General features: G+C 35.5%; 1 protein-coding gene across 2 annotated transcripts in view; it reads right to left on the reverse strand.

Moving 5' to 3' along the window:
• Positions 1–14,063, reverse strand: part of BLTP3B (bridge-like lipid transfer protein family member 3B) — a 47,628-nt gene that overhangs the window by 16,458 nt on the left and 17,107 nt on the right. For both annotated transcript variants that reach the window (XM_036400736.2, XM_036400737.2), the window contains 9 exons: positions 12,439–12,628; positions 9,353–9,493; positions 8,578–8,748; positions 7,093–7,273; positions 5,633–5,716; positions 3,311–3,493; positions 3,091–3,209; positions 1,193–1,334; positions 179–372 (listed from right to left, as the gene is read on the reverse strand). In XM_036400736.2, the coding sequence (XP_036256629.1) occupies positions 179–372; positions 1,193–1,334; positions 3,091–3,209; positions 3,311–3,493; positions 5,633–5,716; positions 7,093–7,273; positions 8,578–8,748; positions 9,353–9,493; positions 12,439–12,628 (1,405 nt within the window). The remainder of the gene's footprint in view (positions 1–178; positions 373–1,192; positions 1,335–3,090; positions 3,210–3,310; positions 3,494–5,632; positions 5,717–7,092; positions 7,274–8,577; positions 8,749–9,352; positions 9,494–12,438; positions 12,629–14,063) is intronic.

Below are 14,063 nucleotides of genomic sequence, written 5' to 3' on the forward strand. Positions count from 1 at the left end.
CCAAAATACCAGGACACAGATGAAGGAGTACAGGAAACAAGATGTCTGCCTTCAAAAAATCATATTCTGCAGAGTTTTCTAGAGAAGCATTTTTTTATTCATTTAGGTATTTGCAAGAGAATAAGAAAAGAATTAGTCTTCCAAGGAACCACAAAACCCCTACTCAATGATAGCATACCTTTGACATTAGTCCATCCACTCTCACATCAACATGTTCATCTGATTTTGAATTGTCATTTAACTTGTACATGGCCATGAACTGAATAAGACTCTGTTTCAAATCCAACACAAACTGGTTTAGCCAAAGAATACTTCTCTGATCCAGAGTGAACTGTAAAGCATTCAGCTGGCCATACAAATTTGGACACGGAACTAAAGGAGAAAAAAAAAAGAAACCATGAGAATAAGGAAATTGTTTATGGGTTGGGTTTTCTTTGGTTTTTAAATGATTGCAAACTTACAATTTCACCAGTACTTTTCATCAGAGAAAGAACAGAAACCCAGTCCTTTAGTCTCAAGGAAGAATTGTTAGGGCATACCTGAAGTGATGCTTCTTTCTCTCACTCCAAGAAAGTAACTGAATTTTTTAGTGTATAAAACCTAAGAACAGAATTAAGTCTGAAGAAATGGGGACAATATTCTCATTACAGAAGAAAGGGAAGACCATGGAAATCTGCTGTCCTCAGGTTCCATTCCCAAGAAATCCACTAACATTTCTGTATATAAAATATGCCCAGCCACAGAAGACATTCCTACAATAACTCCAGCAGCTCTTCAGTGCATTTTAAGTATTGTTGCAATAGTTTTTCTTTTATGTAGTCAGACAGTGAAATTGCAGAAACAATATGTGGATGCTGGAGAATGAATAATTCATGTGCCAGTAAAAATGATGCAAGTGGTTTCAGACTGAACAACCATGTTTATATAAACCAGTATTAATAGAAGTTTGTAGGAGGAAGCATTGTGGAAACAGAGCAGTCTTGTGCTCTATCCATTTTAGAAAGCCATTACCTATTTCCAAGCTTTAAGCTTCACAAAGGTGAAAGTAACACACAAAATTTATGCGTCAGTACAACAACAACAACAAACCAAAAAAAAAAAAAAAAAAAAAACACAAAAAACCAAAAAAACCCCAAACAAACAAACAAACAAAAAAAACAAACCAAAACCAAAAACATAAAAAAAGTCTTACTAGGAAAGTCCTTTCCATCTGGGTAGTAATATTCAGTGAATTCAATATGAATAGCTGGCATTTCTGGTGGAAGGTAAAGTGACTTTTTATTGCAAGAAATCAGAGCTTTAGGGGAAGAACGACACTGGTCTGCTGTTGAAACCTGTAAATGATAAAAGATTATTTCATTAACACATTCCACTTTTATGAACGACTAAGCATTTGTACTTGCATGGTACTGTCCCTAGTAAGGTAACATTCCACTGCTCTTGGGTGTAGGCCCCCAAATAACATAACACAAAGTACAAAGTGCTGATGAACAGTGACAAACAGTTAACTGCCTTGAAGCAGAAATGACTCACATAGAAGAGTTTCACAAGAAAACCATTTTAAAGGTACCAGATCCCCTTCCTTCATATAAGACAAAAGGGAGCAGGTCACTTTCAAAGGTGTCCAGCAGAAGCCTAGAATGATCTGATTTTTAATTGCAAATACTACAGCTTCTGTTTAAGCATTTATGCTTGGATGGAGTATTTCCATACAGTCTGGTCTAGATAAGGGATAGATAAGCTAGGTAAGTTTATTACACACATTAGGTAGTTCTTGTTTTGTCATAAGAACAAATTCCAGTGCACAGGCCGACTCTCAAACTGTGTGTGAAGCAAAGTGTTCAGCATGCACCTGGCAGAGATGTGTACGCTTGGATATGCCTGAAGGTCTGCTTCACAGGAGACTCAAGATGCTATGGAACAGTAATGTCCATTTCTGTTTCCTTACAATGTAAATTATCAAACAAATAAGAAACCAACATTTGATATATATTTGACCTTAAATTTCATTGAAGGCATCCTAGTTTAAAAAGTATGTTGCCAAAACAAAGCTTTTCCATTCAACAGTTAGTAGGTCAAACTGCTAGTTTGAAATTACCCAATGTATTAATATTGAATACATGATGATGTCTACTAGAATTTCCCTGGAAACATGACCTTTATAAGCCTGCTTCACTTTATGTAGCTGTTTTCAAGAGGCAAACATAACTGCATTAACAGACACAAAAATTCAAGTAAAATGATCTATTTAGAAAAATAGCTTTTAGGAAATTGCATAGAAATAATGCCAATTTAAAAACTGAAAATGTGTTTCTGTAGAGAGGAGGAGACAAGAGCAGAAGGCAAACGGAAACATGAACAATATAAAACAATAACATAAAACCACTTCAGATCCAGATAAGGCTCCCAGCAGCAATCTGCAATCTCCCACAACACCAGTAGTGATATGGCAGAAATGTGTTGGAAATTGGAAAAAGAGCAAGCAGAAATCACAGTGACAAAGGACACACACTAAACATTTTTGTTAGGACCTGAAATTTAAGCGTAGATCCTCACATATCACTACAATTCTGCCTAATGGAGACACACCTCTATTTCACTTGCCTCAGAACAGTCAATCTGGACCACAACCAGCAACTAAAACTACTCATTCTAACAAAGGGAAGGGGGACGGAAACGGTAAAAGTGTCTGCTCAAAATATCACTAGAAAGGGAGTGGCTGGAAAAAGATTTTAAAAACCTAATAAAACCTCTTAACGGTTTTTAATGTACTTTGAAAAATATAACAATAAGAAAAGCATAATATACAAAACCACATATTAAGATATTAGGCACATAAGATACTACAATGAAAAGATTAAATTTGAATTCCAAATTCCTAATTTGGAGAACAGTAGAACTTAGATCCAACACTTAATTGTGATAGGATGACAATTTTAACAAAGCCGAAGCAGGTTCATAAAGGTCTACCCAAATAATGAATGGAAAGTCTCATTAATTTCAATGGGCTTCATATTGTCCCTTAAAAACCACAATTACATAACAGTAAGGGTGGAGTTATCCCAGTTTTACTAACTTAAAGAAATGTACCTGATATATATTGAAGTCTGCAAGTCTAACCACAATAGGACTAGACATCAGTTTGCCCTTTGGTTGCTGGGAAGATACAGAGGAAGCCCTAGATGTTCCTTTCGGCATCTGTTCCTTGCCTGTAAGAAAGAATAGTGATGGGATCATTGAAAAAAACAGTCTTTTTTTCATAGTTTTAATATTTCATGGAAGTAGAGAATTAGTGATGTAAAGAAAATACCTGTTTGTAGGTTCTGAGGAGATACAGCAGGTGGTGATTTAGGAGGAGAATCTGTGACCTGATCCTTCACAGCCTGCTTAAGCAATTCAACATTGCTTTTGAATTCATTTAATAATTCTTTGGCCCATCCACTTCTGGTTTTAGTGGCATCACTATAATGCATCCAGTGATCACAGCTGTCTCCTGCAAATAAGAGAAATGGGAAAAATATTAGCTCATTTGAAATTTTGCTTTTAACAGGATAACATGTTCCCACTATTTCACAAGTATTCTTCGAACTATAAGCTCATTGCATGCTGTAATTATAGAACAACAGCAGTCATACCAGACGTTAAAACAGAAGTTATATATTCCATATACATTCCATATTCCAAGTCTCAGCACTTCACGAAATCACGCAGAATATAGCATTACCAGCTGCCTTATAACACCACTAACACTCAAAACATCATTGAGTATTTTCAGTTCAGAGAAATCTTACGACACATTAATGTCATATGTGAGAACATGCAAAAAAATGTTCAGTTGAAAAAAAAAGTGAGAGCAAGTAACAGAACAATGTTCTCATGCTCACTTTTTCCAAGCTTATCTTTCCTGCCAGAACTGTGTCCTAAGAAGTTCCTGGTCCCTTTCCAGAAATGTATTCTTTTTGTCTTGGTTCTCTAGCACCTTTATGGCACACAAACAACAAGGTAAGTTCAAGAAGTGCTGCAGCACACACAACCTTAAAATAAATCCCACTGGAAATGCTTTTGTCCCTGCTTTCAATGCCAACATGTTTCTGTTGGTCAAGCGCTCAAACATCTGAAAAAAATCATGGTATCTTCCAAGTAGTCCCTGTAAAGACATTCTACTAACCTGTTCAATAAGGATGCAATGACAACTTCTATCAGTTGGTACATCACTCTTTAAATACTACCATGTGAAAATTTACTTTATTTGGGACTTAATGACTTTTTGGATACTTACACTGGGGATAAGCAAATATGATTGCTATTAAAATAGGAAAATTATTTTGGAAAAAAAAAATTATTTTAAGTCTAAATGCAGCATCAAATAAACTTTTAGGCTGGTGCCTATCACAAGAGATGACATTTTTCCCCACCCTTCTTCACAGTTATTTGTTATTATCATTTTTATAGCTAAGGAGGAAGATAGAGGAACAGGGAAAAAAAACAGAAAGGGAACAAAAGGACAAAGATGCATTAGACTGAAGCCCATGACAATGGGATTCTCCAAAACAGGGCTAGCAGCATGGGATTACTCTAAGCACATGCAAACAGATTCTGAAGGACCTCCAGGACTTTGTTAGCAACACCATAGTGAAAGCTCTAACACTCCTTCTGGGAAGCCAGTTGGGGCAACTGCCTCTCTGAAGTGCATGAACACTAACACATGCAGCAGCATGTGGGAGCAGAGCAACCACACCCCTGTATGCAGTCGCATGGCTGCAATCTCATTAGGGTCACAGACACGTGGCGAGACAGCACACACAACTGAAATGCTGCAGGGGATGAACACAGGCTTTTGGGGAGCACAAGAGGGCAGGCAGGGCAAGACCAGTGGGAACAGATGGAGCTCAGCTTTGGCATGGATCACCAGTCAACTGAGTGTTTACAGGTTGGGAGTAGAGGACAGACTAACATGAATGATGACGTGGATTTCTGCTACAGACCATCTGATTAGAAAGATGATCAGACCCTGTTTTGTTGTCACATGGTCTGTAATGTAGCCTCTTTTAAAATTTTTAGATTTCTACTAGAAATTTATGAGAAAGACTTTTCTCGCAAATATTTTTGTAAGAAACACTTCTTTGGAAATTGCTAACATTTTTTTAATAACATTGTTTAACAAAAGGCTACACAATTGAGCCTCTACACACTGAGGTTTCTCTTCAGCAAAATAATGTAAAAAGCAAAACACTGATTGGAAATGGACATAAAATGATAGTATTCTATGTATGAGAAAAATCTAACAGATTGATTCTTGCTAATATCCAATTACTGAATTCTCAATATGCAGTACTGCCTTCCTCTGTCAACACAAAATTCTCTTCATGTCAGAAATGTGTAAACACTGTTTTGTTGACCGAACAAAACAGTGGAAAGCCTTTGGCCTAAACCAGCTCATTCGCAGAAATTAAATTGGTTCCCAGATTGTTGGTTTTGTTGTTTGTTTTTGCATATAGAAGGAAGTAAAAAGGTGCCTTTCAAATGGTTTGAGCATGATTATCCAAGCTGTATATGTGTATGCACAAATTTTTTTGCTTTCAGACAAGATAGTCACAGTCACAGGTAATTCATAAAAGACTTGCTTTCATACCTGCTTTGTGGAATGGATAATAATCCACTGTTAAATAGCTGAAGGAAAGCTGCATGGCCCCTCCTGTAACACGTCTGTTTGGGTCTGCAAAACAAAACAATGCTTGGCCCGGCACACATTGCATTTAGCGTGTTAGTTCTCATGCTGCAGTAATCCTTTAAACACCTAACACCTTCTTTCTTCCCCTTACTGTCTCTCCTTACAACCTCATTATCTTCCCTCAAAATTTTCATTCTGATAGTCTTCACTGGTTTCTAAAGATCAGCTTGAGCTTGTAGAATTCTGTACTCAGTCACTATTTACAAATTGCATGCTGTTTTCAATGCTACTAAAATGACAACATCTTGAAAACACACTACTGCAGTTTTTCTGAAACAAAACTTTTTATGCTGAATATATGATTATAATCAGTCTTTGAAGTCAACGTTTACTTTCAAGAATACTATATAATTTTGACAAATATTGCAGTGAAGGGGTCTTCTGAGAATCTTCTCTTCTGACTTTTTCCACTGTTGAATTTAAACTCCAAAAATAAAGGACCAATAAAAAGATCTCACTAGGAGTGATAAATTCCAACCACAGTAGATACACTGCATGTAAGGAAATACATCTCCAGCCAGTGAACCTCATGCTCTGCTGTTCTGAAAGTGTCTTTCCTAACCAAGGAAATGCATTTTTGTTAAACCCTACATTTTTCACATTTTTCTTCAGCAGACCTTGTATGTTTTCATAAATTTTTCAGTGACTAATAATATAGTAGACCTTGTACGTTTCCATAAAATTTTCAGTGACTAGATATACAGTAATATCTCACTCCCTATGATCACTTTTGAAAGGCATGAAAAAATGCCCTTATTTGTCTTCTTTTTTTTCTGATTCTAAATGTGACTACATGCAATAGGCTTTTGTTAAAAAGAATCAGTGCAAGATTTACACACAAAATTTTAAGGTCACAGGACACTCGTTCCATTCTTTCCATGTGCTGCAGACCATATCAAATTGTCTAAATTAGTAACACAAAGAGTAACACTCTTTTATTAGTTTGCATTTATAAGAGTATTAAAGAAACAGATTGTATAGTGACCCCTTCAAGCCACAAAAATGTTGTCACTGTATTCTTCGTAACCCAGCTAACTTATAAAAGAAAAAGACCAAGCAGTAACAATCAGACTGATAGAATAAGTTCCTAGAAGACAGAAAAAGCACAGAAGTACTAACACTCTTAGGTTTTGCAATTATTCTAAAATAATTACATTTATTAATGAAATGCTGTCCTAACAGAGCCACCTAAATAGCTTTACATGAACCCATAGACACTAGAGACAATTCTAACTATTCTTCTAAACCAAAGTCTCTTGACTTTATTGTATTATTATTTTCTCATTATTGTATTCCTCAAAATGTCTCCCCTGAAGATGATTATTATACATAGACATGCAACTTAAAAAAAAAAAAATTACCTTTTTCTTTAGAGTGGATATCATCACATATATGTAGATCCAAGTGGGAAATTACTAAGTGATAAGAAGTTTCCTTAACATCAAAATCATTAAACAATTTTACTATTGCATCGTTTTGATCAGGTGCTGCTGTTGTCTGGTGCGCTTTCACCTGCTGGGAGCTGGGTGCAGGGGCAGAGCTCTGAAAAAATATTTAGTCAATCACATCAATTTATAATGTTTATTGTTTTTTTCAAGCATAAGTATCTGTCTCCTTACACAACACAGGCATTTGAAACAAGGAGAAGTTTCAAAAGTTTCAAAAAAACAAAAAAAAAGCATGTCTGCATGACATGCGTTCCCCCTTGGATCATTACTGAGATTTAAGTTTAATATTTGAGAATAAAGCTAAGTTGATCTAATGGCTGGGTGCACTGTACTGCACTGCCAGGGCACATTCTCCCCATTCCTCACACTTCCTTACACCCCTGTCTACACTACTCACAGCACTGGTATTTTTCTAGCTTTTGTTGCAAGCTGTTCAGGGAACTAAACCAACAGTGGGCTCCATTCTGCTAATTTAGTTCCTCAGGCTACATCACAACAGGGTCAAACATAAGTCAGTGCCAGTGTCAAAGAACAGGTAAGATACAAGTACAGGGCACTGAAGAACCAGAACCTCCCTGCTCAAGAGCAGGTAACCATTACATTGCTGTTGCTAAACCTTCACATCACAGCATAAGGCATCAGGTCCAGCAAAAGAACTGAACTCTCTGTTACAGTAACTGGCTTTACTCTAAGAGATCCTCTACAACTGACTGTACTCAGTAATCAACCATGTTTTATTTTATAGCACTTATCTTCTATAAGTGTACTTGTCCTGCTTCTTCACACACAAGAAGAGGTGCCTCCCCTCAACACTCACAAAGCCCAGCTGGTCTAGCCTGCTCTATGTGCTGAAGAACACCAAGATTTACATGCAGCATCAGCAGCACAGATATGCCAGCAGAAATATATTTAAAGTAGAATTGGTTTTCACTATATATTCCAACAAGAACTGCATGAAGATAAGCTCTTAATAAAAGCTAATTTTTCAGTACCATGAGAACAAACTGGACAAGCACGTTAAATTATTATAGTAACCATATCTACCCACACATTAAGTTTACTTTCATGTGTCTTAATTATTTAAATTCATAACCATAAAATACTTGGAGAACAAATTTACTAAATAGTCAATAAAGAGTTAAGTAAATACAGAAGTCTAAACACTCTGTACATGGGTAAAGAAATAGAACTACTTTTATTTTCTGCAGTTCACATCAATACACAAAATCTTGCAAAGACTATTTTAAACTATGATTAATTCCTGGTATAATTTAAGATATACAGCTGAATGAAAATGAGTAACTGAACATTCTCTAAAATAAAGTAACACAACTAACCACACTGTGTTGTGTTGTAGAACACCTGAAAATGATACAGTGAGACAATTAATCCTCATACCTGGGCTGTTTCAGAAGCCAAGCTTTTCCTCTGTTCTGCTGATTTCTCTATGGCTTCACTAAGAGATTTGGCATACTGCACCATGGCTTTCAATTGGGAATCAGTCAAAACCCACAGCAAATCATCCAGAATCAGAACCAGTTTGGATGCCACAACATTACAGTCTTTTAACTGTAAAATAAAAATTTAAAGACTTTGAACTAAGTACTTATATTTCTTATATTAAATATGTGGGGTAAATATAATATAATAAATATATAATATATAATATAAATAATTATAAATCATATATAATATATATAATAATATGTGGGGGTTTTTTTCATGCAAAAAGCAATAACAAGCATTTTTTTATTTTAAATCTTATTCCTCTTACTAATTAAGGAGTACCTAACACACAGTATATTTATGCTTCACTCTATGTATTTGGCATGCATCAGATATTAAACTGCTGCATTTCTCTGAATGTAAGCAGTGTAAATATGACCAGAATCTAGAGAGATAAAACAATGAAATAAACAACAATAAACAAAGCTCTGTGGATCAAACCATTTTATTAATGGGACCTATATAAGGTCTTCATTTTCAAAATCTGTCTGCAGTATTTCTTGTAAACTCTACAGTCTAACCAGTTACATGTTATTATAAATTTAGTTCAGGGAATTCTCCATTCAATATAGTCTAAATTTAAAATCTTTACTATGTACATGTATGCATTAAGAGCATGAGTTACAAATTAAAAAATAAAATAAGACTTCAAACTTTTCAAGTTTACCCTTCTTTTAAGCGTGACCCTAATTTTTGATTGGTTAGTAATCAGTCGAACTGGAGCACTCATTATTTCATGCTTAGAACTCTGGATTGCATCAGCTTCTATTCTGATCATCTGCCAGTTGATTTCTTTAAAAGTCAAGACCTTTAAAGACAGAAAAAAAGAGAAAAACACCTTGATGCAATATGACAGCTACTTGCACCTAGCCCTGTGCATGTGTATGTATACATCTGTACATATGTACAAAAAAACTCACATGAGCCATATAATCAGAACAAATACAACTCACTTGTTATTCCACCTAAAGGTGTCAGGAAGCCCTTACCCTGCTTGTCACAGAAACATTAAGCTACTTCCAAGTAGGTTGAGGTAAAAAGCAGCATGTCAAATATTCAGAAGAAAATAAAGGTCACAGCTATTGCATACTAGATTGCTTTTGGGAGAGGAAAAAAATGATAGTTTAGTTTAGTTTAAAAATGTTAAATAAGAAAAGGGCAGGGGATGAAGCAAAGCTACAGGATATGAGAGGTTTTTTTGGAGTGTTTTATTTCAATTAAAAGAGAAAGTTAAACATTGAGCACACAGCATGCCATGCAGACCCCACAAGCTCTGAATCCACTACATGGATATCTAGAAGGCACAGGAAGCAAATGATAGAATAATGATGACACAAGAGCATCAAGTACAGCTGGACACTGAAAATCAAATACAGAAAAATGAACGACTGTCCAGCAGGAACATCATGGAGAACATCAAATGAACAGGATATCAGTAGGGAAAACCAGTAATTCTAGTTTACCTAAAACTCGTTCCTGTATGATTTCGATGATGGGATCAAGTTCCCCCAGTAAGTTCACAGACAACACTAAGCTGGGAGAGACTTGATCTGCTGGAGCATAAGAAGGCTCTGAAGAGGGATCTGGACAATTTGGATTGATGGGCCAAGGGCAATTTTATGATTCTCAGCAAGGCCAGGTGCCAGGTCCTGCACCTGGGTCACAACAACTGCAAGCAACACCATAGGCTGGGGGCAGACTGACTGTTCAGTACGGGGTCCTTCACTTCAGCATAGACACAGAGATGGCTGGAGCAGCTCAGAGAAGGTAAAGGGTCTGGAGCACAAATCTTATGAGGAGCATCTGAGGGAAATAAGCACGTTTAGCCTGGAGAAAAGAAGGTTCAGAGGTGACCTTATTGCTCTCTACAACTGCCTGAGGGGAGATTGCACAAAGATGGGGATTGGTTTCTTCTCCCAGGCAGGAGACAAGGCTAGCAACAGGACAAGAGGAAATGGCCTCTAGCTGCACCAGGGGAGGTTAAGGAAGGGACATGAGGAAGAATTTATTCACTAAAAGGCTGGTTAAGCATTGGAATGGGCTGCCTAGGGAATTGTTAGAGTCACCATCCCTAGAGAGTTTCAAGAAATGACTGGATGCAGCACTTAGTGCTATGGTTGAGCGGGCATGGTGATGTTTGGTCAAAAGTTGGACTCAATCTTGCAGGTCTTTTCCAACCTTAATGATTCCATGATTACTCTCTGAAGAAACAAGGATCAGCCATGAGTAAAGAGCAAGATGGAAGAATTTGTTTGGTATATGACTTATTCTTACTTGTCATTCTCCTCTTATCAATTTGAAAACCTTACACCATATGTCCTGAGAAATGCAGAGACTTAAGTAAATCATACCCAGTGTGTCTATAAAGGAGGGACACTCCATCAAGTGAGCAAGATGCAAAGTGCAGTGCAAAGCATCCTGAAACACTTTTTGCAGAAAAGCAGAATACATATCCTCTTCATACAGGAGATGCAGTGTGATCAAAAGCTTTTAAGTATTCTAAGGAGATTGCTTATTATATTAATAATGTCGCTACAGTGCAAAGCTAAATGATTATGCCCTAAATATATGGTTTAGCACATGTTATCTTCAAAGCACAGCACTGATTTTGGTTTTTCACCTTTTCATGCAATTTGCTGCTAACAAATCATTCACTGTAATATCTAGAAATTTGTTTCTGGTATTAATTGGATCGGAAAGAAACACTCTCCCAAGGAAAGCTCTGTTGTGTACAGGTCAACTGTTCAGAATGAAATTCTTCCTAAAAACCACAAAATCAAAAAATCTGCCAATACAAAACTCCATCTAGTCAAAGTTTAATTCTTCCCATTCAGACCTCATTAACATGGGAGCATAAGCATACAGATAAGCTGCAGGAAAGGAAAACAGTCAGAAAAATAGTTTTCAGCTTCTTACTTTTGTGGTATTTTTAACTGATATTCTCTTGGGGTTTCTTTCCCTACAAAAAAATCAACTATTAGACTCCTTAACTCTGGAGTAAGGTGGCCAGATGTATGATGCTAAAACAAGTCTCCTTGAATACAATATTTATAATCAACCTTGCACTCAGTATACAATTAACATTGGTTAGCTGGAAGAAGGCAAATGAATAATGTACAACAAACTAGCACTTCCATGTGCTACTCTCCAGGACAGTAGAAACATATATACTTTACTGCTATTACTTTTTTATATATACATATGGTTTAGGTATTCCCAGAAAATAATTGCACAAGAACTTGACTAAATTTCATTTAAAACTGCTTTAGAAAAAAAAATCCTTATCAGGCAAACTCTCACAAGCAAATAAATAACCAGATAAAACTTTTAAAATAGAATTCCTGTTGCTGTTGTTGTTATTATTATTACTACTAATAATATTAACAACAATAATTACAAAAAGCACAACTTCTTATCCTTCCCTATTTAATATACCGTTCTTTGTTCTTTCAGTACTCTCCAAGTCTGGCTCAGTTTGCATTTTAGAATAGTCATTCACTTGGAGGACATAAGAGGGAAACCATACACCTGCTTGCCTTGGTCTTTGTTCTTGCCTAAGCATCCACATTGGCTCTTTGATCTGACTCACATCCACAATTTTTACATATTTGTGCTCCTAAAGAGCAACTGAAATTACTGAGCACAGAATGTCTCCATTCCTAGTAATGTTCTCTACCCTTTAAAAGGTTGAAATTCAACTTCCTCCTTTATCACAAAAACACGGGAAAAAAGTTAGTAAATGCTATTATTTACCTCTCCACGTTGAGCTTCTTGTATTCTGGTAAATCTAAGGTCAGCATGTTCCCAGTTTGCATTTACACTATATATTCTCAGCTGGGAAAGTTCAAATGAAGCATTAAAGGCTTTTGCACCAATCCTTATAATAATGGAGTTCACAGAAACTGAAATGCCTTCTACCACTTTTTCAGCAAAGCCATATTCACTAAAAAGTGAAATGCCAACATATTAAATATAAACCGAGTGAAAGGGCACAAAATTAAACAGATTAAATAAATTATGAAACAGATGTTAAAATAAAAGAAGTTACTAATGTATTCTACAGTTAGCAACTTTTGCTCAATATACTTGATGCAGTTTACAATAATTTTCACTCTGTGATCCTGATCTCTACATAATTAAAGAACATCTATTTGACTAAGATCAATGTACACAAATTATAACATTTAATACATTCCTTTAAAGTTAAATTACATGGATGAGATGTTAAATTACATGGATGTATGTATTATATGTTATTATACATACATTAAAAAAGCAGTCTACGTCATTATGCAGAAAGCCTACTCTTCTTTATAAACATAAGGAGTAATTCATGTCAAATTAATTACTTGACAATTCCAGTCTGGTTAGTATTTATGTCTATAAGCCAAAATATTTTGTCCATTAAAAATAATAACTTTCAGATATTCAAAATAGTATAAAGTATTTACATTATTTACACTATTTCACTCTATAAAGAAAGGCATCCTAAATGGTGGCTACACTTCTACAGTAAATCAACATGCATTCTGGTATTAAAAAAGATTAAGCTGTTGTAAATAATTTTTAAATAAAAATCTTATATGTTCTGAATGTTTTAGATTAATGTATGGAAAACTGAATATTAAATATTATTTTTAAATGCAAAAATTTCCACCCTTTTGTTTTCTTGTGGATTTTTTCTACTTGTTTTAAAAAAAAAACTTGTGTGGTTTGTCATTCCTTTTCCTTTTTCAACTTTCATTCTACACAAAATCTCTAGGGCTGTGATTATCAAGCTGTACCTTAGGAGACACAGAGGCCCATGGATTTCTATACATTGCATAGAAGTTACTACAAGAAAAAATATTGTATCATCAAATTTATTTCTCTGTATATAGGGCCCTGTGACAACGGAAAAATGTTTTGAGTCCGTGTAAAGGAAATTATTAGGGTGTAGCAAGACATAAAATCACTGATATAATGTTGTGTTGTCCCATCAAATTGCTTAAGTTTTGGGCTACACAGTGTGTGTGAAGTCTTTCAGTAAGAATCAGCTGATACAATTAAGGAAATAGAACTTTAAAACACTGCACTAACAAACAACTCTTAAAACTCTTTAGACAAAACAAAAAAGAAAAATATTTAAAACACACATGAACATTATATGTATTTTCCAAAATGGATGAAGGCAAGATATCATTCATTTTTTAAAAACTTAATATCAATTAAACTCAGAAAATATCTGATATAGCAGTTGCACCCCTATGGAATGTACCTTGCAAGCTCTATATCTAGTTCTCCAGGCTTGGGCCTGGATAACTCCACTATCACTACACTACTTCACACACAAGCAATAAAATAAAATTCTGGAGGAGATGGGAATGGCGGGCTGCAAC

This window comes from Molothrus ater, chromosome 5 (assembly GCF_012460135.2).
Source record: "Molothrus ater isolate BHLD 08-10-18 breed brown headed cowbird chromosome 5, BPBGC_Mater_1.1, whole genome shotgun sequence".
NCBI lineage: Eukaryota > Metazoa > Chordata > Aves > Passeriformes > Icteridae > Molothrus > Molothrus ater.